The 27,815-nt window shown below is 42.3% G+C and overlaps 1 protein-coding gene across 3 annotated transcripts in view; it reads left to right on the top strand.

The window, feature by feature from the left end:
* EGFLAM (EGF like, fibronectin type III and laminin G domains) overlaps positions 1–27,815 on the top strand; it is a 249,508-nt gene that overhangs the window by 188,692 nt on the left and 33,001 nt on the right. Inside the window, exons 10-19 of one of the 3 annotated variants that reach the window (XM_077462829.1) lie at positions 993–1,093; positions 2,289–2,389; positions 4,070–4,214; positions 5,225–5,414; positions 6,530–6,655; positions 9,630–9,873; positions 12,237–12,348; positions 16,352–16,468; positions 18,712–18,892; positions 27,180–27,203. In XM_077462829.1, coding sequence (XP_077318955.1) covers positions 993–1,093; positions 2,289–2,389; positions 4,070–4,214; positions 5,225–5,414; positions 6,530–6,655; positions 9,630–9,873; positions 12,237–12,348; positions 16,352–16,468; positions 18,712–18,892; positions 27,180–27,203 — 1,341 coding nt within the window. Of the gene's footprint in view, positions 1–992; positions 1,094–2,288; positions 2,390–4,069; positions 4,215–5,224; positions 5,415–6,529; positions 6,656–9,629; positions 9,874–12,236; positions 12,349–16,351; positions 16,469–18,500; positions 18,569–18,711; positions 18,893–27,179; positions 27,204–27,815 lie in introns of those variants that run through there. The other 2 variants (XM_077462831.1, XM_077462832.1) reach the window with 2 other exon arrangements.

The raw sequence follows: 27,815 nt of genomic DNA, 5'->3' as shown, positions 1-27,815 counted from the left end.
CTGGGCTTGAATCACTTTCGGGCTCTACCGTCTATACATTACCATATTTATCAGCATATAACATGCGCCAGCGTATAACACGCACCCCAAGTTTAGGAGGGAATTTTAAGGAAAAAAAACTTTTAGGAGGGACGTTTAAGGGGAAAAAAACTTACATTTAAATGCCCATCAATGCAGCCTTATCAGTGTCCATCTGCAGCCTTGTCCAGTGTCATTGCAGCCTTGTCAGTGTCATTTGCAGCCTTGTCAGTTTAGCCTTGTCATTGCAGTGTGGAAGTTTAAAAATGGCGCTGCCCAGATACAGAGTCCTGTGTATCTTGGCGGCTCTCTGGTACTCTCGGCGGCTCTCAGGTCCTCACGATGACACTCGGGTCCTCTCGCAGTCCCGAGCGGAGCCGAGAGTACTCGGCTAGGCTCTCCGTCACGCCCAGTCCCTGTGTTATGTCCATCATGGGGTGGGACTGTGAGCGGAGCCGAGCCAAGTACACTTGGCTATGTATCTCAGAGGGGCCTGCGGGCCCCCTATTGGGTGGGGCCCATGGGCTTGAGCCCAGTCAAGCCCAATGGTAAGTCCTGCCCTGATCATATGTGATGAGGCGACACTGTGCCTGGAGATCTTTGACTTCTCCTATATTGTTCAGGTAGATCTCCACCTCTTTATGTTGCCTACCCCAGCCTTAGACAATTGCCTGAGACAAGCTTCTCACAAGGTATGTAATGGGAGAGGGGGTCTTGTTAGCTAAGATGTTCCAGGCAAACGGGAAAGTACTTGGAGATAAAGATAAGTGACATCTCCTGCATGGTTGGATGGCCATAATGAAAGGGGGGGGGGGGGGGGGGGTTGAATATGAATTTTGGATTCTCTAAATTTGTTATGGCGCTGCCCTTCTCTTCAGCTGTTTATGAGTACCCATTTTGGTCAGGTTTTTTTGTTTTGGTAAACATTTTTCAAATGTTTGCATTGTTTCTAACCAAATTGTTTTTCTTTTTAGATATTAATGTACAATATCCTCAATTTTATGGCCATTCCTACATGACCTTCGAACCACTGAAAAATTCATACCAGACATTTCAGATTACTGTGGAATTCAGAGTAAGTTGTTTGACTCCTGCTAATAATATGTATTACTGATCATAATAAAGTCTTCTTTAAACAGTACAAGTCTAAGTATGTGTGCTCGGGCTGACCTGGGTGGCCAACTATCAGGGTGGCCATATATTTTTAAAGGAAACCTGTCATGAGAGAAAATGCTATGTGCCTGGTTGATCTTCTGCCAATCTTTTGAATTGCTGACCTAAAATCATTTTGAAGATTGGAAATTTTGACTTCAGACTTCAAGCAACCATCATTTTCAAAAAAAGGCTAAATTATTAGATGTCTCTTTACAGTTCTGTAGAATCGGGTGATTAACCCCAGAGAATGAGATTGCCAGCGCACAAGCTGGTTCAGCACATATGGTGATAGTATTCTTGCATTTGCTGGATAGCTGTTCTAGACGCAGATGGCTAAAACGGGCAAAAATAAATGATTTGTATTACTCCACTCATGTTACCCATAAGAAGAGACTTAGCTCCTTGTTTTTGGGTTTTGTGCTGGAGGCAAGGACACGGGTATATCATTTCCATTTGTTATCAGAAAGCATAGCTGTATCTCACAATGCCTTAGCCCTTGTACACAGGGTCGGACATTCCAACAACAAAATCCGGCGCATTTTGTCCAACGGATTTTGTCTGAAACTGGTGTTGCATACACACTGTCGGACAAAGTTTTCAGAAAATCTGTTCGTTCAGAGCGTGATGACATTATTTCCTTATGATGGGACTACGTTCAGGCTAGTAGCCAATAGCTTTGGTCTTGTAATTTGATCTGAGCATGCGTGGAACTTTGTCCGATCGGAATTCTCTACTAACGATCGGACAAAGTCCGATCAGATCATGTTGTCAGAAAATTTTATAGCCCAGCTCTAAAACTTTGTCGGTCAGATATTTTCCGACGGAAACAGTCCGATGGAGCCCACACACGGTCGGATTATCTGACAACACGGTCCAATCGGACATTTTCCATCGGAATGTCCGACCGTGTGTACAAGAGCTTAGAGGTAGGCTTAAAAGAGAAGTTCAGGGTTTTTTTTTGTTTTTTTTCAAAGCATACTTACCTATTACCTAGATGGATGCAGCATCGGTTCTCTGTTTCTGACTTTTCATTCTACATATGCTGTTATTTTATGTAGTCCATTTAGTTTTTTTCTAATCTAATTATTTTGTTAAATGTTTGTGCTTGGTGTTAGGCTCAAGGTGATGATGCCTTACTACTCTACTGTGGTGAAAATGAGTATGGGCGTGGAGACTTTATGTCAGTGGCCATAATTCGCCGGAGTGTACAATTTCGGTAAGTTTTTTGCAATCTTATTACCCTCCCCCCACTCTGCACTGACCTTCTTCTGAGGTACATAGAGCCATGAGTATTTGGGTGGACAGTGAACTATAATAAGCATTTTAGAGCGAAAGTCTATAAGTCATAAAGTGAGAAAATAAATATATTTATTAAACACTACAGCTATGAAATTCACTCAACCCCCTAGCCCCTTCATGGCAACAGCAGCATGCCAGCACTTAGAGGGACACCTATCAGTCGATATACATAGGGAAGCAAGAAAGTCTGCCAAACATGAGTAATTCCTTGAACTTAGTCTTTATTTCATGGCATATACAAATCTCACAGTCCCACTGGTGCATTTCAGCTTGGAAAAAGACCTTAATCGTAGTGAGCTGTAGTGAGGAAGTATAGAGGCTAATATTGGTGACCTCTTCTAAAAATACAAGCTCCCTGGCTATCATGGTTCAGTACTTTCTATGTCACAGGCCTACAGGGCTGGACTGGGACAAAAATTTGGCCCTGGACTTCATCCAGACCAGCCCACTTTAATTTTGCAAACAAGCACAAAAACAGTATATAAAACTATACGCAATTGTGCAAAAAAAACATAAGTAGCATAACATAAGGAGCCCTCACTAACCTCTTTTATTATTTCACTTATTCTCCTCTGTATTTTTCTCATCTTTCCCACATCACTGCGTGAAGTTGAGGGCGAGCCGCGCAGCCATTACTTTGTCACTGAAACTGGCCCACTGAGCCATCGGCCCACCGGGAAACTCCCTGTAAACCCAATGGCCAGTACATGTCTGCAGGCCTAGAATAAGCCTGCAGATCAGGAGTTCTGGCTTCAGGGTGATTTTCTTGGTATGTCGCTTGGTTAAAATGAGTGTCTCAGAATTTTTAAGCCAAAGACAGGCAGTCAGCTAGATTTTCAGAAGCCAGGAATATGTTCTCTGCATTTCTAAGGCTTCCTTTGATGAAATTGAAGCCTATTTACAAGCAAAATCTTTCATTTGTAGCTTTAGATAGAATGGGGTAAGGCTCGAAAGCCCATGGAGTTTTACTGTTTTGCCTACTGTTCCTTTTTTTGGGTGGGTAGGGTAAGACTAGAACCATTATCAACTTTTTATGGCTGTCTGTGACCCTGTTGTAGATGTTCCCTCACTTCTCTAGTGAAACCATTGGGGGTTATTTACGAAAGGCAAATCCACTTTGCAATACAAGTGCACTGCAAGTGCACTTGGAAGTGAAGTCGCTGTAGATCCGAGGGGGACATGCAAGGAAAATATAAAACAGCATTTTAGCTTGCACATGATTGGATGATAAAATCAGCAGAGTTTCCCCTCATTTCAGATCTACCCCTCAGATTTACAGCGACTGCACTTCCAAGTGCACTTTCAGTGCAGTTGTAGTGCAAAGTGGATTTGCCTTTCATAAATAACCCCCATTGTGTCCAGGATTGAGGGGAAATTTCAATGAAGCCCCATATAGCAATACAGGCCAGATAGGGGTTTTAGTCTTTCCCACGCTATCCAAAAATATAAGAAAAAAGGTTTTGTCTGAGCTTACACTTTAAGTGAAGGCTGGAAAATTTTATCTATCTATCTATCTATCTATCTATCTATCTATCTATCTATCTATCTATCTATCTATCTATCTATCTATCTATCTTATGTTTTCTTTTTTTTCTAGATATAATTGTGGCACTGGGACTGCTATTATTACAAGTGACAGCAAAATCAAACCAGGTACCTGGCATGTTGTGACAATTTACAGAGAAGGTCTGAACGGGTGGATAAAGCTCGATAATGGTGCTTCTGTGTCTGGAAGGTCTCCGGTAAGACGCAAGACATAGAAGAACACCTCACAGTGACAACCAATAGAGTTTTGCGGTAGGAGATATATTTGATGAGCCATTTTTCAAAATAAATTTATTATTTACAAAATATGGCCAAAAGTACGTTGACACTTAAAAATATTGCATTTAGGTGTTTCCAGTGAAGGGCACCATTAATACTACAAGATATAAAGACATTTTAGACAATTGTGCGCTTCTAGCCTTATGGTAACAGTTTGATGAAGGCCATTTTTTGTTCCAGCATAATTGTGCACAAAGCAAGGTCTATAAAGACATGGTATGACAAATCTGATGTGGAGAAACTTGAAAAGTCTAAAGCCTTAAACTGAATCCTATTGAAAACCATTAGACCTTTAGAATGCATTAAACACAGACTGCAATATCAGGTCTTTTCATCCAGCATTGGTACCTGACCTCACAAATAAACTTTAAATGGCCACACATTCCTACAGACACAATCCAGAATCTTGTGGAATAAAACTTCAGGATGAGTTAAGGCTTGGTATTGCTGCAAAAAAGTGGGAGGTCCATATTACTTCCCATGGTTTTGCAATGGGATTTCCAATAAGCTCACATTTGTGTGATGGTCAAGTGTCCACAAATGATCATGTTGTGGCATTTAGAGCATTTACAATTTCTTACCATGCATTTTTATTTGACTCTTTTTAGGCTGGTCATTGCAGCTCACCATTAGATATAAACTAAAATTTAAACAATGTCTAACAAAAATACTTCGGTTTTTATAAGGACATATCTATATACACAGTTCAGCAGCCGTTCACCTGTGGCACACAGGACCAAATGTACACTGCATATAACCTTCAGGCACTTGTCTTGGACTGACCCCCTTCCAGTCTAATGGCCTGCCATGTTATTATCATCACCACCACCAACTAATCCTAAGACTAAGGATGTCTTCAATCACACATATTATGTAATAATGCGTTTACTTTATTGAAGATTGGACAATGTGTTTCTTTTTCCACCAGGGTCAATACAGTAAGATCACCTTCCGCACACCTTTATATCTGGGTGGGGCACCAAGTTCCTACTGGCTGGTGAAGTCAGCGGGGACCAACCGGGGATTTAAAGGCTGTGTCCAGTCCCTGTCTGTAAATGGAAGGAACATTGATATGAGACAGTGGCCACTCGGAAAGGCACTCAGTGGAGCTGATGTCGGTAAATAAAGCATATTAATATATCTACTTACTTAGAGGGTGACTAAAACATAGGCTACACCAAGTAGTCTGAAGAAATAGTTTTTTAAAGCCTAACTTTTTTTATGTAGGAAAGATCATTTGTACAGGATCTTTGATGGACCCATGTAGTCAAAAATATAATTTTGAAGAGATGGAATGTTTTGCCAGTTGCATTTGGCCAAACAAAGGTTATCCATGTCTATTTCTCCATGATGATTCAGTGGAAGGACTATTTTCTGCAACAGTTAGATTTCTATAATTCGGCCCAAAGGCCAAATGAGAGAATTATCATCTATCCATCCATCATCTGCACTTCTGGCTATGGTATTCAGGCATCCGCAGGACCCGTGTGTGCTTGAATACCCAATGCCGAGTACACATGATCGGAATTCTCGTCGGAAAAAGCTCTGATGGTTTTCCCGACGGAATTCGGCTCAAGCTGTCTTGCCTACACACGGTCACATCAAATTCCAATCATTTATAACGCGGTGACGTACAACACGTACGACGTGATTAGAAAAAGGAAGTAGCCAATTGCTTCTGTCTCGTAGTTGAATCTGAGCATGTGTGATTTTTGGTGTGTCGGAATTGCATACACATGATCGGAACTACCGATAGAACGTTTTTCCGTCGGGAAAATTGAGAACATGCTATAAATTTTTGGCTGGCGGAAATTCGGACAGCTAAATTTAGATGGAGCATATACACGGTCGCATTTTCCGATGAAAAGCTCTCATCTGTCTTTTTCTGGCTGGAATTCCGATCGTGTGTACGCGGCATAAGGCTTCGCCCAGTTCCTTCTATTTTTTTAGTTGAGTTTTGTCAAGGTAGTTAGTACCAATTTAGCAGGAACAACCCCACAGAGTTTTGTGATATTTATAAATATGTTTCACGTTATGTATTCTATATGGGCACTAAACTGTGCTGTGAGTAATCTTTATAATTTACTGAAGCATAAATTATTCCTTAGGTTGTTTAAGCTAACTAAAGTGTATATAATATTAATGCTAAAAAAATAAAAAATAAAATAATTTGTAGGTATCCTTAAAATAAATTGCAGGCATTATATGAACTTCATTCCTTCCTGACACACAGGTGACTGCAGTATTGGGGTGTGTGATGAGGCTTCCTGTATCAATGGAGGAACCTGTACATCAAAGTCAGCTGACTCCTATATGTGCCTTTGTTCTATAGGATTCCAGGGGCGTCACTGTGAGGAAGGTAAGACTGAGCTGGCAATATTTAATTACTTCTCCGTAGAAAATAACTCTTCTTATTAAATCTATTGTGGCTGATCTCAGGAAAGAAAATGAGCACAAAAGGGGAGTTTTTGGGACAAGCAAATATGCAGGTTGCACCTTTCGATTTTTGGAGACATTAAAGAGAATTCAGACTGGCCTGTGTTTAGGGGTCGGCCATGAAAACAAGGAAAGTCCTGTGCAGTACCAAGTGAAACTAAACCAGAGAGGAGCCCAGAAGAACTTTTTTTTGGCTAGTAACAGATATCTTGTGTTGTCTACACTGAATGTTGAACTTAACCCTCCTATCCACTGAGGTTGCTGCCATCTCAGGCCCCTTTCACATGGGCATCTTCATGAAGCGGTATCTGCTTGCTCAGGGCACAGCCTGCTCTCGTCTATGTGGCAACTGGTTTGAAATGGACACCTGTCTGTTTCCATCTGATGCCATATGATCTGATCCACCAGACGAATGGGGAATAGGCCCCCCCATCGATCTGATTTTGGTGCACAGGATTGGATGGTGACGGGTGTCAGCGGATATGTGTCCGATGACATTTACCACTCCATAGATATGACTGAGCAGATCCGCCTGAAAAACTGACAGGCAAATCTGACTGGATCGCCGGTGTGAAAGAGGTCTTATGCCGCGTACATATGACTGGACTTTCTGGCGGTCTTCCCGACGGACTTTCAGCGGAGTTCCGACGGACCTTCTGAGCGAACGGACATGCCCACACATGAAGGCACTCAGGACTATGTCCATTTGAAAGTCCATTTGCTTAGAATGTGATGACGTAAGACGGGACTAAAAAAGGAAGTTCAATAGCCAGTAGCCAATAGCTTCCCTTGCGTCGTATTTGGTCCGTCGGACCAGCATACAGACGAACGGTTTTCCCAATAGGGATTGAGTCCGTTGGACAGATTTGAAACATGTTCTATTTCTAGGGCTGTTGGATTTTTTTTAACGAAAAAGGTTTGGATTAGCCCACACACGATCGGATTGTCAGAAGGGCTGATTCCGTCGGACCTAGTCTGCCGGAAAGTCCGGTCGTGTGTACGCGGCATTAGCCTCTATTTAGATCTGTAGTTGCCATGATGAGACATGACCAACTATAACAACATCCATTTGACAGCTGACATAAGCACACTGGCAACTGTGGCAGCTATTACCAACAAAAGCATGTTGGATTGGGGAACTAACATTTATCAACCATTTCTAATTTGAGCTTTTTTTTTTCTTACAATTATTTAAATCGGTAGGTTTACCTCCACTTTAACTACTCACACCATTATACCCCTGTCCTACATTCCTGTTATGAACATAATTATTTAGAAATAACTTTTCCATTACCTGAGAACAAAAAAACAAACAAAAAAGTACTACATATATTGGTATGTTTAAAGGACAAACAAAGCTTTTCATGATAATATCCTGAAAAATAATTTTTATGTAATTCTTAGATAAAGAATCAAAAGTAAACAAAAAACAAAACAGTTTTCATTTTTTGACAAGTTTTAATAAAAAAAAAAAAAAAAAAGTTACTTTAGATAAAAAGAATATATTTATTCTATAGTACGATTCTGGTACAACCCAGAGCAAAGTTTTTTTGGGTATCACTTGGAATGCACATTCATGAGAAAGGAAAATTTCCAAAAAAAGAGGAAAATAAAACATAGGATTTTTGTTTGTATTAAATTAATATAATTGAACACAGATTCTATGTTCACTGTTCCTCATTCTATAAGTTCTGTAAAAAAGATGCAAGTTTCACTCCTGATGCAATAAAACAAAAGCAAACCCTGACTTATGTCATGGACTGTTTTAAAAGATGGGACCATCAAAACACAGGGTCATATTAAAACAATCCAAGCATAGTGAAAGCCAAGACATTTTTTTCTGGGGGGGATAGAGTAGGAATACATCTCCTGTCCATTCTTTGAGATATCTGTGTCCTATTGGAGAGATTTCTCTTACTTTCCAGTCCTGTAGGAATAACAGGAAGTTAAGCCTCGTACACATGATCGTATTGTTGGCCAACAAAACCTTGGACTTTTGTCCAAAGACCGTTTGCCCAATTTTGTCTTGTATACCCTAGGGACATTACCTCTTTATTGTGTGGTGTCCACTTTTGAACCTCTCATTACTTTGTCACAGTGAGAGCGCTCACCATGGTAAATAATGAGGATTATCTACCTGTAAAGTGGCCCTAAAGCCTAAACATATTTTACCTTAATGCATTTCCTGCATTAAAGTAATTGTAAAGGCAGAATGTTTTTATACTAATGCATTGTATGCATTAAGATAAAAAGCCTTCAGTGTGCAGCAGCCCCCCTTACACTTACCTGAGCCCATCTCCATTCAGTGATGTCCATGAGTTACTCTCCCTCCTGATTGGCTGAGAAACAGCAGCATCACCATTGGCTCCCGCTGCTGTCAATCAAAGGCAGTTAGCCAATGAGGAGAGAGAGTGGGCAGGGCCTTTATGGCTCTGTGTCTGAATGGATACATGGAGCTGTGGGGGTACTCAACAGGAGGGAGGGGCCAGGAGCACTGAAGAGGGACCTGAGAAGAGGAGGATTCAGGCTGCTCTATGCAAAACCAGCTGCACAGAGCAGGTAAGTAGAACATGTTTGTTATTTTTATAGAAAAAACTGAGACTTGACAATCACTTTAAGGTTAAAAATGTTTCAGTATCAGTATTTCCCCTCCACCGCCACCCCCCTACCCATTTCATCCAGGACTGGATCAAGTCTGCAGGTGTGCTACAGTAGGAAGTGGATTCCTATGGTAGATGAGGCACCATGAGTGCCAACAGGGGACCTGAGGAGAGGAGGTTTGGGGCCGCTCTGTGCAATAAAAGGAGATAAACCAAGTGTCATAAATTTTTGTATAAAGATTTATAGGGAGCATCATGGTTTGGTTGTTTTTAAACGTATTTTTTTTTGTGTTCAAGCTTTCATCCTGGCCATCCCTCAGTTTAATGAGTCTTCCCGCTCCTTCGCTGTGACAAGGTGGCCATTTGAACCTCACCATTACCTTTCTTTCATGGAGTTTGATATGACCTTCCGGCCAGATTTAGAAGATGGGACCATTCTCTACAGTTATGACACAGATAGCAAAGATTTTATCTCAATCACCATGGCGAATGGTTATGTGGTATTAAGGTTTGACTGTGGTTCCGGAACAGCTGTGATAAGGTAAATGTGATAAGTTAGTTCATGGAAAAGGCCTTCATAATCCAATTGGTTACAGCTGTATTATTAAAAAGGAAAAAAATAACATAATATAATGTATCTAATAAATAAAGTGCAGTGCCTATACTAAGGTAGCAATGACCCCCTTGGCCATTGGAGCTGTTGAATTTCACAGGCCCTTCCAGCCTTTCTAACAGTGATCTAGCCCGCAGCTTCACCCAAACACTCAACAGTGGTGAAAGACATCCACTCCATCAATCATCTTTTTAAATGTTCTGAGCTCAGTGTCCAGGGGAGAGAGAGACAGGGATACAGAATGCTCCAAAACATCCGAAAATATCCTTTGATTCAGTAGTAACTTTACTTTTGCCACAGGCTAATGTAGACCATGGTAGATCAGATGGACAGTTATCTTTAAATATCTTTAGCCCCTCTCACAGACTAGTGATGGAGCTCTAAGCCGAGACCAGCAAACTGTAGTAGTGGACCTTTAATCTGAGAATGGCAATGGACTAAGCAGAATTCTTCTGAAGGCACTCCCCTTTATTAGCCAGCTTCCCAGTAGCAGAATTACCACGGTTGCAAGGGGCGCATTTGTGACTGCGTCTTGGTGTTCCACCACCGTGGGGAGCTCCAAGAAGGCAGTAAGGGGGCCCTTGCAAAACATGTGAATTCATATAGAGTCAAGTCTATCCATGTTATGTGGGTGCCCACAAAAAAATCACAAACATTCATATCACTCTGACTGTGTGCTCTACTGCCGGATCGGGTCACCATGCAGTACCCACTCAGAACATGCCAGGGACAGATCCCTCCCCCTGCCTCTTTTGCCAGCAGTGATCAGGCGGCTCCCACTGGACTACTGATTATCTCCAAGGCTGCACCTGCTGCAAGGTTCGCAGTAATTGGGCTCAACTCGGGGTGGGGATGTGACTGGCCTCAGAGGTGAGCATGCCTTGTGGAGCAAGTAGATGAGCTGTTGTGAGAGGCTTAGTCAGGCTGCAGAGCAGACCAGAAGGAAGTATATGCTGTGGCGGCTACTGAGTGGAGATAATAGTTCCCAGGGGAAAAGCAGGATATCCCTTTCACTGCTAGAAGATCCCTGTTAACAGGACACAATTAACCCTTTCATTGCTGGCATATGAGATCGCAGTTGGAAGTGCATGATGAACCATTTCAGATCTGTGTTGGAAGTGTATGATTGACCATATCATTGCTAGCAGATTCCTGGTGGAAATATCATGCATTTCCACTAGGGATCTGCTAGCAATGAAACAGTTAATCATACACTTCCAAGGGCCCGGGTCTTGTAGGAAAGAGCTCAGGGTTGGGGACCGGGGGGGCCCTTCATGGTTTTTTAGTTACGCCTCTGCACCTTCCTGTATATTCCACAATATAGACTAACTTCCAATCCTTGAGCCTTAGCTCTGAAACTGTATGCTCCCCAGGCAACAGGCATTGGAGGCCAAGGATCTCTGGATTCATTCCATCCTCCCCAGATAGCAGGTCTGGGAGGCAAAGGCTGGGTCCCAACTGAGATCTCTACTGACTCCCTTACATAAGCCACTGTAGGTAAATTTTGATTCTTGCTTAAGTCAATCCAAGTCACTGTTGCAAACCCAGTCATTTAATTCTGGGTGATGGAACAAAAACAATGCAGTATAGTGGCCGAAAGCTACATGTTGACTCTGCTTCAGTTTAGTCAAGTTGCTTTCATAATGCCATGTTCCCTTTGCACAGTAGAGAAATTAAAAAGTAGAATTAAGAAATGGATGTAAATACATCTTAAGTATGAATGTAAATTAGTAAAGTTTAAAAAAAGGATCCCTATAAGTCATCTCCTCAGGTGTCTCATATGCTTACCTATAAATGCCATGCATACTAGCATAACAGTACTCAGTAACAGTTTTTTTTCTACCAGAAAAACAATCTTTTTTGAGAGTTTCAAAACAGAAGGTTTTTTTTTCTGCCATTAAAGACTGAGCTTAAAAAAACTCTCTAGGCTACCTAATGTGCATGGACACATAGTACACATAGGATAACATTAGCTGCATCTTAAGTCAAAACTCTAAACTCCTCTAGGAGCAGCATTTTTTTTAAACCGGTGTACATGGAGCCTATTTCTGCTTTTATAGGGTTGTATGTGAAGCTGCTTGGGTGACTGATTGAGACTGTCCTATCCATTGAAACTGTGCTGTTAGCGTAGAACAACAGTCCTTTATTTAAAGTTAGTATTATATATGGGGGCTTCCATATTGGTTATTATTGACTTGGCTCAGAAAAAGAACAATCCTGCGAAAGTTTAACATTTTGGGAGCTTTATAGCCATTTCTTAAACAAGTTTTTGACATTTTTTTCCAATTCAGGAGCGAGAAGCCGGTACTCCTAGGCCAGTGGCATGAACTGCGAGTCTCTCGAACAGCTAAGAACGGCTTGTTACAAGTGGACAACCAGAAGCAAGTAGAAGGGATGTCTGAGGTTCGTACCAACAGTCTCATCACAGCTAATGTGATTACAATAGGCAAATCAATAATAAAGATTGCTGGGGTGTAATTTAAAGTGGCTGGAAACCCAGTGAAGCGACTGGCCTCAGGTGATACACAGGGATGAAACAAATCCTCCTACATAAGTTTACCTGCTTATCTACAGCCAACATCCATTCAAAATGCAGAATTTACACAGGATCTCTTAGCTCTGAAAAGCAAACCCAATTAAAGTGTATCCAAAGCCAAAACTTTTTTATTTTTGGGTCGGAAGTGTTGGTGAAATAACATCTTTCTAAGGTTTTTTTTAGCTGTCCGTGTCTCCACTAAGGAGATTCACCCTATTTTTCCTGGTGACTACTATCACTAGAACAGAAATGAAAGAAATGTTTAACCGTCACCTGAACATATGCAATGGAGACATTTATTGGTGGCAATTGTTTGTCACTTTGAAGAAATACCCTCTCAAATCCTGATGTGTCTTCGGAACAGGAAATAAAGGGAAATTTTCCCAATGGGACATGGGTAAAAAAACAAAAATGTTGTATTTTTTCCTATACTTTAAATACATTGAAATGACAAGAAGGCAATACTGTGAACGCCTCTGTGACACAGTGGTTAGCACTGTAGCCTTGCAGTGATGGGATCCAGATCCAGCAGACATACAATAGTATGTGCATGTAGATTCTTTATGTGTGATCTATGTGTTTGGATATCCAGCTTCCGCACTCAATTAAAAAAATAAACTTTAATTGGCTTCTGAACAAGCTGGTAACGTGTCTGTGGTAGGGACATGGTGTTGATAAAAATGGTCGACAGAAAATATAGGACATAGCTAATAAACTTAGGGCTTAGTAGTTAGCATTTCTGCCTTGCATCACTGAGGTCCTCAGTTCAAATCCTGGACTCCTGGACAGGATAAGTTAATTGACCCTAGTCTATGCGTATATATATATCTATATATCTATATCTATATCTATATCTATATCTATATATATATATATATATTCATGTAAGATAGAGACTATAAAGGGCATAGACTTATGTGAAAGACTATTAAATATTATGTAAAGTGCTACATAAGTTGTGCTATGGTGCTATATACAAGGGATGTACTACTGAAAGTAATGCAAAAATGGGCATAACTTTTTTTATTAACTTACATAGGTCTTTCAAATATTACATGTTGGTAGAGTAAATCTTCCTCTATCCACTATTCTGACACCTCTCACATATATGTAAAAATTTCCTTTTTTTTTTGCTAGAAAATTACTTAGAACCCGCAGACATTATATCTTTTTTTAAACAAAGACCATAAAGAAGGAAATGGTGGATGTTGCAATTTTTTATGTCCCACAGTATTTGTGCAGCGTTTTTTCAAAACAATACACTTTAATGAATTTAAATGAACAAAAACATAATATAAAGCCCAGCTGTTTGATAAAGTATAAAAAGATAATGTTACACTTAGTAAATAGATACCTAACATGTCATGCTTTAAAATTGCTTGTGCTGGTGGAATAATGAAACCGATGGTACTTAAAAATCTCCATAGACAATGTTTTAAACGTCTTTACGGGTTACCAGTTTAGAGCTGCACAGGAGGTCTGGTGCTGGAATTATTGCTCTCGCTATAACATTCACGACAATACCTCACACGTGTGGTGTACATGCTGTCTATGTATGCATGCGTGACCTACATACACGGTCACCTTTGCGAGTAAGCCGAGGGGGGACAAGGGCACTTTGAAACTTTTAAAAATTTTTGAAAAATGTATTTAGTTTAAATTATTTTTACACTGTCACTGTTATTGCCATCACAAGGGATGGACAATAACTGTCCCCGCTACACGTTTCCCTGTGTGTAGCTCGACATGCAGCTAAACCCTCCTATTCTGCAATAAGCCAGACTGGATGTAATTTTGAAGCTTTATTAACAAAACAGATCCATTGAAACTATTAAGAAAAAACAAATATGGTACATATAATCAGTATATGGAGTAGTATTCAGAAATACAATGAATAAACTAGGCTGTATATGGCGATAAGTAATTCTCACCATTGATGCTGTGTTTAGGGGATGTAAGCGGTGCAAGTTTTATTCCAACATGCGCTCTGATAGCTGGTTCTTCCTTTCAGTCTCTAATGCCGCATACACACGACCGGACTTTTCGATGGACTTGGTCCGGCGGACTGCAATCCGTCTGACAATTTGATTGTGTGTGGGCTCCAGAGGACTTTTTCTTCCCAGAAGTCCGGCGGACCTAGAAATAAAATTTGCTTCAAATCTTTCCAACGGACTCGAGTCTGGTCGAAAAATCCGGTCCTCTGTGTGCTAGTCTGACGGACTAAAACTGATGCTAGGACAGCTATTGGCTACTGGCTATGAACTTCCTTATTCTACGTCATCACGTTGGAATCCGTCTGACTTTTGGAGTGATCGTGTGTGGCCAAGTCCGTTCGTTTGAAAGTGCGGCAGACCTCAGCTGCAAAGTCCGTCGGATTATCCGCCAGACCAAGTCCGGCAAAAAGACCGATCGTGTGTACACGGCATAAGAGTCTGAGTTCCCAAGTTGCACCTGTTTCTCTTCCTTGAAGAATGATGGGAACTTTTGTTAAAGGTGAACAGTTTCTAATTTCTACAAAAACAGAAAATTTACTACTCGCTCCATCTTGTGGTAAAATCTGATATTGCAGGCAAAACAACTTAAAGCAGTAAACCCCGCTTGGTGATTTTTTTACCTGCAGGTAAGCCTATAATAAGGCTTACCTGTAGGAAAAGTGAATATCTCCTAAACCTGCACTATTTAGGAGATATTCACACTGCATGCAGCTGCTGACATCAGCGGCGCATGCACTCTGAAAGTCCGGCGTATCGTAACGGAACTTCAGAGCTTCTCAACAGAACAGAGGGCTTCTATGTGCGAGTGACATCAAGGCTCTGACCACTCATCTCGCATCGAGCCCAGAAGAAACACCAGGGTAACATGGCAGCCCCCTCAGCGGTGACCAGGTGCCACCGCATGGGCTTTGTTCTAAGGTAAGTATTTTATAATGTGCTAGTATGAGAAGCATTCTAGCACATTATGCCATTGTCATGCAGGATTATTTTTTTTGTTTTTGTTCATTGGTTTACTACCGCTTTAATATCCTGCTTGAGGCAGAACAAACAACATCCCTTGTGACAGCATGAGCAGTGGCATGTCCTCTTAACTGAGACATCTGGGGTCTATTAGACCCAAGAGTTCTCCTCTACCCTTAGGCTGGGTTCACACTGCTGCGGGGGGAGATCCGGATGTGATTCGCACCGCAAATCACATCCGATCTCCGTAGCGATGCGAGTACAGCCATACAGATAGTATGGCTGAATTCGCATCGCTCCCGCAGCAAACTCGCACGGGACCCTTTTTTTGGTCCGCAACAGAATCGGATCGCATGGGGGTTCACACCATGCGATCTGATTCCTGTGCGAGTCGGCAGATCGCACTGCGATATGCGGACGGATCTGGGGGTGTCATTAACATATCATTGACACTCCCAGCCGTCCGCATAGGGCAGTGTGAACTGCCGGCGGGAGTAATGCGATGCGGGAAAACGCAGCGGATTCGCGGCGTTCCCGCATCGCAGCGGTGTGAACCCGGCCTTAAAAGCATCTGATCAAATCGAGATTGGTTTGATCAGATGCTTTTATAGGCTGGTAATGGCCTGTGTACATTAGACAGAAACCGGAAGAACAGAATGTTTTTTGGAGATGACAACATTGACTAGAGTCATGGATGGATGGAAAATAGGACCACCATCTGTCTGGATTTGGCGGACAGGATTGGATAGCGGTGGATGTCAGCAGACATGTGTCCACTCACATCCACCGCTCCATAGGGATGAATGGATGGCGCGATCAGGTCTGCCTGAAAAACTGACAGGTGTACCTGATCGGACACCTGGAAACATACAGTAAAATGATGTGAGTTGTTAACAAATATTTCTGTATTTTTTAGGGGGGATTTACTCAGATAAAATGTAACCCCGACATCTACATTGGCGGAGTCCCTGATTATGACACAGTGAAGAAGAACTCTGGAGTCCTGCGACCATTCAGTGGCAGCATTCAGAAAGTGAGTGCACAGGGGACACTATGGGCTGTACAATTCCTGTTAGCGGATACAGCATTGCGCAGAACTAGACATGCGCAGAACAAAAACATTTGTTTCGTTTCCTTTTGATTCATTATTTACATAAATTCATTTAATCCGTTTATTTTGTTTTGAATAATTTTCAAATTCAAAAAGTTTTCCAACTTCCAAAGAGAGTAAAATAGAATAGAAAATAAAGGAATAGAATAGACAAAAAGAATAGGAAAGAAAAGAATATAACAGAAAATAAAAGAATAGAATATAATATAGTAAAACAGAACAAAATAGGATAGAAAATAAAAGAACAGAATAGAATAGAATAGAAAGGAATAGAATAAAAAAGAATAGAATTAAATAGATAACCATCTTCTGAAATTTGAATAGAATGGAAGTTACAGTGTACTGACGGTGTGAATTGCCCCACATATGACAAAGCTATTATTGCCCAGCAAGACCATATACAATATATGGACAGACTCTAATACTCTCAGATCGGTTGGACCTTTCTGTACTGTATCAGGAATTTACAATTCATTTAAAAAAAATAGAATAGAATAGATTAGAAATAATATAACCATTTTCTAAAAAGAATCAATTCGAATTTCAATAGAATAGAAAACAATAGAGTAAAATTTAATAGAAAATAACACAATTGTATAGAAAAAAAAACAACAGAATATAACCATCTTCCTATTCTAATTTATTCTTTTCTATTCTATTCAAATTCAAATTGATTCTATTAGAATTTTGGGAAATGGTTATATTCTTCCTATTCTATTGTTTTTTTATTATTAAATATTGTATTATTATTTTTTGTTTATTCTATTCTATTATTTTTTATTCTGTTCGAAAACTATTCAAAAACTTTTCAAATTAGAAATCTATTCAAAAATGATTTGAATTCGAATTTCCTCTGAAATGTTTTTTTTCGTTATTTCGGATTTGTTTGAATTCAGATTTGGAAATTCGGATATAGCAAAAACAAAAAAAATGTTCGAATTTCAATTCGGAACGAAACTAACCGCATATATCTATGCAGAACATATTTTATTTGTTTTCTGTTTATTACTATATATTATGTGTATCCAGGCAAAAGAGGATATTTAGAGTTTATGGATTGTGTATGTAGGCAAAATATAATTTAGAGTTTCTTAAACTGTGATCAGTTGTAGAACACTCTGATCAGAGAGGCAGTGTCTTGTCAATTTTCTCTCTCCATATTAAAAAATTCGATTTTTTTTTTTTAATTGAATGTAATTGTTATTATTTTTGATTAGATTTTTAAACTTTAACAAAAACTCAGGTATAAAGAACCAGTCTATAATGCCTACAATAAAGTGGAACTAACCTCTCTCAATCAACACTGTTTTGAAGACTAAGGGGCGGTTCACACTGCAGGCGAGGCGAGGCGACTCCGACTTGCCTCGCCGCGACCTGCCGCGACCTCAGCGGCAACTTGCAGATGACTTCTGTATAGAAGTCAATGCAAGTCGCCTCGAGGTCGCCCAAAAGTAGTACAGGAACCTTTTTTCTGAGTCGGAGCGACTCGAGTCGCTCCTCTCAGAACGGTTCCATTGTACAGAACGGGGGCGACTTGCGAGAGCGAGGCGAGGCGAGTCGTGTCGCCTCGCATCGCCCGCTGTGTGAACCGGCTCTTACACTGCTAGCATTAATAAATACATTCAAATAATACACAGAAATATTAAACAATAATAAAGGATGTATAGTTACTTGTTTTAAACTTATTTTCAACATGTATTCAGTTTCCTTTCCTGGTTTCTGGCCTAGGCCAGAATGATATACATGCCAGGAGTCTTCATGGGTATTTTTTTATTCACCTGGAGGAGGGGAAGAGGGTCTTTCTCAGCAAAAGCACATCCTTCTGCCTGCATGTGCCTAAGCTAAGGGAAGATAGATTCCAAGAAGTAAATGCTACATAAACCATCTGCCCTTACTCAAGATGGTCGCAGTTAGAAATACTAGGGAGCAGCTGCAGCTGGTGCTAAAATTCACTCGTATGGCGATTGGTCCCACAATTTGTATCTGCATTTAAAAAATGGATTTGGCTTCCACACATGTAGGGTAAGAAATTTGTTTGTAGCAGGAGTTATGCAGACTGGGGGAGAGGGGTGGAAAGGTGTTCTAAATATTTATTTGGGCCTAATATGCCCAATGATGCTGCTCAGTATTTAAAATCATGAAATATGTTTGTTTTTTGCTTGCAGCTTATACTAAATGACAGGATCATGAATCTGGTGACTGGCCTGGTTTCTGGGGTAAATCTGATCAATGCCGCTCATCCCTGTGCTGATGCCCCCTGTGCCAACGGTGGGAGCTGCAGACCCAAACATGACAGCTATGAATGTGACTGTCCACTGGGTTTCGATGGGAAGAATTGCCAAAAAGGTAAAACAAATAATAATTATTATTCTCAGTATTTTACACAAGTGGTCAGATGACATATTATTTATAATGATATATTCATGTACTGATTTTTTTTTACCATTGCCTGTTGTTTATGTTAGATTTATTATGTCTGGTTCTGATACATTATACAGATGATAGATGTAGCATACTGTAGACCAGACTTTTTCAACCAGGATGCCGTGGCATTCTGGGGTGCCATGATATCCTGGGGTACCTTCTGGGTTTTTCAGGGGTGCTGTGGCATCCCGGGGTACCTTCTGGGTTTTTCAGGGGTGCTGTGGCATCCTGGGGTACCTTCTGGGTTTTTCAGGGGTGCCGTGGCATCCTGGGGTACCTTCTGGGTTTTTCAGGGGTGCCGTGGCATCCTGGGGTACCTTCTGGGTTTTTCTGGGGTGCCGTGGCACCCTTGGATACCTTCTGGGTTTTTCAGGGGTGCCGTGGCACCCTTGGATACCTTCTGGGTTTTTCAGGGGTGCCGTGGTACCCTGTGGTACCTTCTGGATTTTCCAGGGGTGCCTTGGCAAAACGGCCAAATATTTCCTCAAATTGCCCAAAATTTGTCAACAAACTGGTAAGTGGACCAAGCCTGACTTTTTTTGTTACACAAAGCCACATGCTTTTATTGTGCAGCGTTACAACCTTGGGCACCTAATGACATCATTGGTCATCAGGTAACCACCTAATGACCAGGAGGACATCAGGTGCCTGAAAACATTCTTGTTAGTCCCTCCTCTGCCCCTCTCTCTGTGGGGGCAGGGGCAGATCTAGAGTCTAATCTCAGGGAGGGGCACTGGCAAAATTTTTGCAGGCAATTTGTTGGGGCAATGGCTGGTGTTGGCACTTCAATCATCATGGCACCGTGGTTGTATGGTGTCAGGATGATTGGAGCGCATTGTTTCTATTATTATATTGTAATATAAAATAAAATAGTTCACCATAATGCAGAATTAGTGGGAGTCCCGAGTGTGTCACTTGCCACCATCGCCTTCCACCAGATGGGGATTGTCACTTGGTACGTCGCCTGTTATCAGATCCAGCTTGTCACTTGCCACCATCCCCTGCCACCAGATGGGGATTGTCACTTGCCAGTAGCCAGTGACAGTGTCCCTGTAGTCCTGGAGCTAGAGCGGGCAGTGAGAGATGATGCCATCTCTCTGCTGCCTGCACCTGCACAGTAATGGCTTATTTCAGATGCAGAAATGCGGTGATGCAGGGGGGCAGTGAGAGACAGTGGTATCTCCAGCTTTCATATTTAGGGGGTGCACATGGGGGGGACAGGTACAAAAGTAGGGGGGCATCTATAGAAATGGAATTATATAGATATACACACACACACACACACACATAAATACACAGTGTCTTGAAAAGTATTGGTGGTTGCAGCCAGGTGGAAGGGAGGACAGAGTGGGAGCAGTGAGGTGGAAGGGAGGACAGAGTGGGAGCAGCGAGGTGGAAGGGAGGACAGAGTGGGAGCAGCGAGGTGGAAGGGAGGACAGGGTGGGAGCAGCGAGGTGGAAGGGAGGAGAGGGTGGGAGCAGCGAGGTGGAAGGGAGGAAAGGGTGGGAGCAGCGAGGTGGAAGGGAGGAGAGGGTGGGAGCAGCGAGGTGGAAGGGAGGAGAGGGTGGGAGCAGCGAGGTGGAAGGGAGGAGAGGGTGGGAGCAGCGAGGTGGAAGGGAGGAGAGGGTGGGAGCAGCGGGGTGGAAGGGAGGAGAGGGTGGGAGCAGCGAGGTGGAAGGGAGGAGAGGGTGGGAGCAGCGAGGTGGAAGGGAGGACAGGGTGGGAGCAGCGGGGTGGAAGGGAGGAGAGGGTGGGAGCAGCGAGGTAGAAGGGAGGAGAGGGTGGGAGCAGCGAGGTGGAAGGGAGGAGAGGGTGGGAGCAGCGAGGTGGAAGGGAGGACAGGGTGGGAGCAGCCAGGTGGAGGGGAGGACAGGGTGGATGCAGCTAAGTGAAGGAGAGGACAGGGTGGGAGCAGCAAGGTGAAAGGGAGGACAAGATGGGAGCAGCCAGGTGGAGGGGAGGACAGGTTGGATGCAGCCAGGTGGAGAGGAGGACAGGTTGGATGCAGCCAGGTGGAGAGGAGGACAGGGTGGATGCAGCCAGGTGGAGAGGAGGACAGGTTGGATGCAGCCAGGTGGAAGGGAGGACAGGGTGGATGCAGCCAGGTTGAGGGGAGGACAGGTTGGATGCAGCCAGGTGGAGAGGAGGACAGGTTGGATGCAGCCAGGTGGAAGGGAGGACAGGGTGGGAACAGCCAGGTGGAAGGGAGGACAGGGTGGGAACAGCCAGGTGGAAGGGAAGACAGGGTGGGAGCAACTGGGTGGAGGGGAGGACAGGGTGGGAGCAGCCAGGTGGAGGAGAGAACATGGTGGATGCAGCCAGGTGTAGGGGAGGACAGGGTGGAGGCAGCCCGGTGGAGGGGAGGGGAGGACAGGTTGGGAGCAGCCAGCTGGATGGGAGAACAGGGTGGGAGCAGCCAGGTGGATGGGAGGACAGAGTGGGAGCAGCCAGAGATAAGGTCCTGTACCTCTATGGAAGCTTGCATCCCTGTCCACATTTAAAATGTAAATACACTTTTGCACACTGGTGTTAGTATTCCAGTGTTTCTCTTCTCCCTCATACAGGAAATGTGACCCCCAGACAGGGGGGGGGGGGGCAACAAACCAATCCCCCCCCCCCTTGAGAAAATAGTGAACAAGCTGTTGCTGCCGTGTCCTGAGGGGTTGTCAGCATCAGCACAGCTTGTTCACTATTTTCTCAAGGGGGGGGGGGATTGGTTTGTTGCCCCCCCCCCCCCTGTCTGGGGGTCACATTTCCTGTATGAGGGAGAAGAGAAACACTGGAATACTAACACCAGTGTGCAAAAGTGTATTTACATTGTAAACGTGGACGCTGCTGCATTTGTAAAACTATTAGTTTAGTTTTTTACATTTTAGAATGGGGTGCCTCGAGATAATTGTGCAGAATTTTAAATGGTGCCTTGTAAAACGGTTGAGAAACACTTCTGTAGATGATGCTTGCTGCCATTGGAACTTACCACCAGATGGCAGCATCCCCCTACTGTTGGAAAGGAAGGCACTGAAGTGTATTTGCCGTACGCCGAGCTTCTAGAATAAATCTTTACCTTGTTTAAACATCTGTTCTGCCTACACTAATCCAGAGAATCCATGTTTTAATAAATAATACAACTGAATTTACTGGACATCTCAGCTAGGTATTCTCCTCCCTATATATATAAACCTTGCTGTCAAAACTAGAAACCAAACACATGCATAGAACAGATTACAGTGCAAAGACATTGTTGCTTGCATTTGTCACATACACCCTTTCTGTGTCCTGCAGTGAAATCTCCCATATTTATGTAAATATGACATTTCTGGCAGTTAGCGCATTGGCACACTCAGGGTGGTAATGATCAGGCCCCCTCATAGATCCTTACACTGTATGATGGGATGTAGGCAGGGGCAGGCCTTCTGCTCAGACTTTCTGGAAGTCAGTATTTGCATAGGCAGCTCAAAGGTCCTTTTGGTCTTCTTAGTAGACTCAGGCAAGCCATAGAAAGTGCAAGTTTCTTTCCTGCAACCAAGGGTCGCCGGGATGAAATTTGTAGAGTCCCCCATCGACACAGACAGTGCTGACAGCAAGTGTCTTCTCCCGGTGGGGAGGTCGTCCCCACCGAGAGAAGACAGTGATAATCGCAAGTGAATCCAGCAGGCTGATTGTACCCAAGTTGATCTAATTAATCAACTTCGTCCATTTAGCCTGCCCACACATGGTTCAAATATCAAGACTCGAACCCATGGCTGGCCTTAGTCATCTTATTATAGTGCCTACCTTACACCATGGTGTGAACAAGGATCATGGTTGACAGTCAAAGGTCAGATTTCAAAAGCACAGAGTGTGCAGACTGATGAAATCTGAATCTCTAATTGAATTGCTATGCATTAGACCCCTTTCACACTGGCAGACTCATTAGGTCCGCCTGTCCGTTTCTCAAGTGGACCCAATCAGACCACTCATTGATCTCTATGGGGCGGCGGATGTCAGCGGACATGTGTCTTCTGACACCCGTCGGAATCTGATCCAATCCAGGCTGCTAAAAATCAGAAGGATGCCAATACGTTCGCCATCCATCTGGCGGATTGGATAACAATCAGATGGAAACAGACATGTTGTCTATTTCCATCCAACCGGCCCAAAGAGGAGAGCAATAAAAAACAAAGGGATAGGATGCGCTATGGAGTTTGTTATACAGAGAGTATGTAATGTAATGTAGGTAAGAGCAGCCTCTATTATGCTTCCATCCAAATGGATGGAACAGTGAGATAGGTGAGAGAAAGAGAATAGATATGGCGCTATACCTTATTAAACTCACTAAAAAAGGATATCATAAAACTGTACAAATTTTCCAGCTTGCTGGCTAATATTTTTAAAACCAGGATAGAACTAGATGGACTAAATAATAAGATCAATAAATGATAAAGTGCTGGGAATCAATCAATATTAAAAAGTGAATGCAAAGTGAATATAAATATAAATTTTCCAGCGTGCTGATTAGTAAAATGAAATAAAGATGTAAAATCCACAAAAAATTGGATAAAATGAATCAATGAATAATTAGTACTAAAATACCATGAATCAATCAATATTGAATAGTGAAAAATACTCAAAGTGCTTGTGACTGTGATTATGGCACAACCAAATGAATGGCCATAATGGGGAACAACAAACCAAATTGTTCAAAATTGTACAGGTGTGAATACAAGTGGAATAGTGGGTGCAAACACACTGTGTCAAATCTCAGAACATGCCAAAATTTGCACAGTGAAATAAAAGTAGAAAAAATAAATAAAAATAAGAATAAGAATAAAAATTTAAAATTAAGTCCAGAAAGTGAAAAAAATCTTGCGGTGACAAATCAGATGTGAAAGTCCAATTGAATAAGGGTTAAAAATTAAAAATTAAACATGAAATGAATATTTGATGGTGAAAAAGGTCTTCTGTGTATAAGAGAGAAGTGTAGGGAGTGACTTCGATATCCGTTCGCAGTGAACGTTTGCAGTGAACGTTTATGAATTTTGCTCTCACCAGAGATATGACCCCGTCCGGGGTGGATCAGCATCCACAGTATAAGCCACTGTGTCGCTTCTTGGGCTGTCTCTGCTGTGATGCTGGGGAGATCCCTCGTTCTTCCGTGGGGATGTTGTACCTCGTTTACATGTGATAGAAAAGAGGACTGTCCATGGTGTAGTATGTTTGAAACTCAGTTTATTTGAAACAACCTTAAAAATACTCACATTTAGTACGATAAAACACGTATTGTATTAAAAGCGTTCGGAACGTCCACTCGGCTAACATGCCGTTTGTACTGAAGGTGTACGTATCTGGCCACGCCCTACGCGTTTCATCATTCAGACGTCATCTGGAGCGCTTTTTCACCATCAAATATTCATTTCATGTTTAATTTTTAATTTTTAACCCTTATTCAATTGGACTTTCACATCTAATTTGTCACCGCAAGATTTTTTTCACTTTCTGGACTTAATTTTTAATTTTTATTCTTATTCTTATTTTTATTAATTTTTTCTACTTTTATTTCACTGTGCAAATTTTGGCATGTTCTGAGATTTTACACAGTGTGTTTGCACCCACTATTCCACTTGTATTCACACCTGTACAATTTTGAACAATTTGGTTTGTTGTTCCCCATTATGGCCATTCATTTGGTTGTGCCATAATCACAGTCACAAGCACTTTGAGTATTTTTCACTATTGAATATTGATTGATTCATGGTATTTTAGTACTAATTATTCATTGATTCATTTTATCAAATTTTTTGTGGATTTTACATCTTTATTTCATTTTACTAATCAGCACGCTGGAAAATTTATATTTATATTCACTTTGCATTCACTTTTTAATATTGATTGATTCCCAGCACTTTATCATTTATTGATCTTATTATTTAGTCCATCTAGTTCTATCCTGGTTTTAAAAATATTAGCCAGCAAGCTACAAAGAGGAGAGCAGGCTGTGTCTGGAACTATCAGAGCCTATGTACCTGACCGGTGAGTCCACTTGGGCAGAGGGTGGTTTCCCTTACGTATCCGTCTAGTGGCCCCTGGTAGAGAAGACAGGTGGCTCAGGAGTGCGAAGGAGTATGAGAGCCTGGTAGGTAAGTCCTGATGCTGGAAAAGAAGGGTCTTCAGACAGCAAGGTGGAGAGCAGGAATGCAGGCAGCGGGTACTGAGCAGGAGCAGGTAAGGTAAGTCCAGGTACAGGCCGGGTTCAGCAACGTGCGGGCAGCGAAGTATGAGGGAGCAGGCAGAAGCAAGGTCAAAAACGAGCCAGAGGTCAGATGCGGGCAGATATCCAGGAAGGTCAGAAGGGCAAGCCGAGTCAATAGGTAGTCAAGCCGGAATTCAGGTTCAGGGAACAAGGTCATGGGGAGCTGTTGATCAGACAGCACCGATCAATGGGTTCAGTCAGACTAAATAGGCCAGTCAGCGCCAAACAGCACGCACGTGTGTGCGCCAATACGCACAAGCGCATGCAAACCCACATGCACCGGTGCCCCCAGAAGCACGTGAGTCGATGCCCATAGGAACGTGCGTGCCAACATACGTCCGCGTACCAACATGCACAACGGGGTCAGCCAGCACACGCACATGAGTGCCCACAGCCGCACGCACAGGAACACGTGCGCCAACGTGCACCGGCGCACACTGGCGCGAGCCAGAGCGGCCGGCCATCCGTCCAGTCAGGTAACCTCTCTGACAGGAACAGACATGGCCCTGTCATCCGCCTGCTCAGCAGGGATCGGTGGACAGATCTGAGCAGGCGGATCTGTTTGGATGGATCCGCTCCATCTGAAAGGGGCCCTAGTGCTCATCACAGCACTGTGTTACAATAGGAAGAGTTCATCTAAAACTCATTTATGGGTTTGTACCATAGGTGTGCCCAGCCCATTGCATTAGTGTGTGCACCCCAAACACACATGTCTTTCTCTGCAGCCTCAGCTGCCATGGACAGTAAATGAATGGAAAGTGCTCTGTGCTGAGCGGGTTTCTGCTCATTCACAAACTGAAGCATAGTAAACAGTTTACTATGCTTCTGTTATTAATGGACACCGTCAGTATGTTCATTTAGAAGGGGAAGGGGCCGGTAAATTACATATTTACTACCCCCTTCCCCAGATCTCCATTCCAGCATCTGAGAGGAGAGGAGGGAAGCCAGCAGCACTGTGGTGCAGGTGGGGGCAACAGGGGAAGTGGGGTAGCCAAGGCTGTAGGGGCAATCTGCACCACACGTAGTGATTAGGGTTTGCCCAGGTTCACGCCTATGGTTTGTACAGAATCCCACATACTACGTAAGGGGTGTATTTATAAAATGTCTGTATAGCTGTTCGTTTCTGTAAAACTGTACAGTACATTCATTCTGTGCCAACAGGGGCAAAATTTAATGTTGCTAAGCTATTTCTCCAGATTGAATTTGTGACTCAAGAAAATACCGCATTCTGGCCAATAAATGGCGCTGATCATCATAGGAAATAAATACTTATCTAATATGATCTTTACCTCCATCTAGTGGTCAGAATTCAGAATTTTCACACATTCAAACTGGAGAAAAAATAGCCCCATAAGACATTACATTTTCCCCCCATTTGCACAGAACAAATGTACAATTTTGCAGGATGAACAGCTATGAAAATGTAGCAAAAATGCAAAAGTACCCCCAAAATTATGTTTCTTTCATAGTCCTTGTCCTGCTCAACTCTTTCTTGAAGTCTCACCTCTCCTAATGCATTTCTCCTTAAGGTATATTATATTTTTTATTTACATTTTATGTTACAATAGTTACAGGTATGTCCCCCGTGTAGAGGGAATGATCTCTTGGTTGCTCTGCCATGGGTAGATACATGAAACAATCCATCTCCCAGGCATCAACCCAGAGCTACACACATAAGACTTTAAAACACTATATTAAATAAAGCAAAGAGCACTGTGCAAAGTACATTCATAGCAACCAATCAGAAATCATCTCAACTGAAATCTGATTGGCTATTGGGAGTTGCTGCACTTTAAACACTGCCCTTGCCCTGTTCACTTATACAGCATCATTCTGATGAAGGATAAAGATATCTCAGGTTTTATCATTTTGATGAAGGTAGTTGAATCGATCGATATAAAACATGTTCAGTGACTGTAACTCAGGATCAGTTCTTATTTCTCTATGTCAATTTTTGTTTTTTGTGCTGACTTGTTGCAGAATGTGGAAATTACTGCATTAATAGTAAGTACTGTTCTAGCCTCTGTTGTAGGTTGCAGAATATAGAATTAGCCCACTAAGGGAATTCCTAAGGCTTCGTTTACACTTGTGCCGGGGGGGAATGCAGTAAAAACTGGCAGTTGAGCTGTGGTTATTCCACCCCTCCCAACCGCTCATCGTAAAGCAGTATTAAACCCAAAAGCAACTATTTATTATATTGCAGCTTACCAGATCTTAGATGTGATGGCTGTATTCGTTTCTTTTTTAAGCTTTCTTTCATTATCACCTCACGATCCAGCCAGTAAGTCTGTTGATTTCCAAAAGAGCAAGCCCTTCAAAAAATGTAGCAGTTACAGGGATAAAAATCCAAAATAGTAAATGTGTAGCACTTGATAAAAGTGACAAATTAAATGTATACAACAATAGATACAAAAATAAAACAATCCAGGTAATGGTAAAATAAATGACTTGCAACTGTGAAAAAAGTATTAAGGCCCATACACACGATCAGACTTTTTGACAACAAACATGCAAATTAGCTGTTTTGGAGCAACATCCGACCGTGTGTATGCTCCATCAGACAAACTTTTTTGGTTTTCATCGGACTTTTGTTGGCTGTGGGAACGGACAAACTTT

The sequence above is a fragment of the Lithobates pipiens genome, unplaced genomic scaffold (genome assembly GCF_037356315.1).
Source record: "Lithobates pipiens isolate NorthernLeopardFrog02 unplaced genomic scaffold, aLitPip1_a1.2 Scaffold_3, whole genome shotgun sequence".
NCBI classification, from domain to species: domain Eukaryota; kingdom Metazoa; phylum Chordata; class Amphibia; order Anura; family Ranidae; genus Lithobates; species Lithobates pipiens.
Note: the sequence above shows the minus strand (reverse complement) of the source record. Positions and strands in the feature narration are given on the sequence as shown.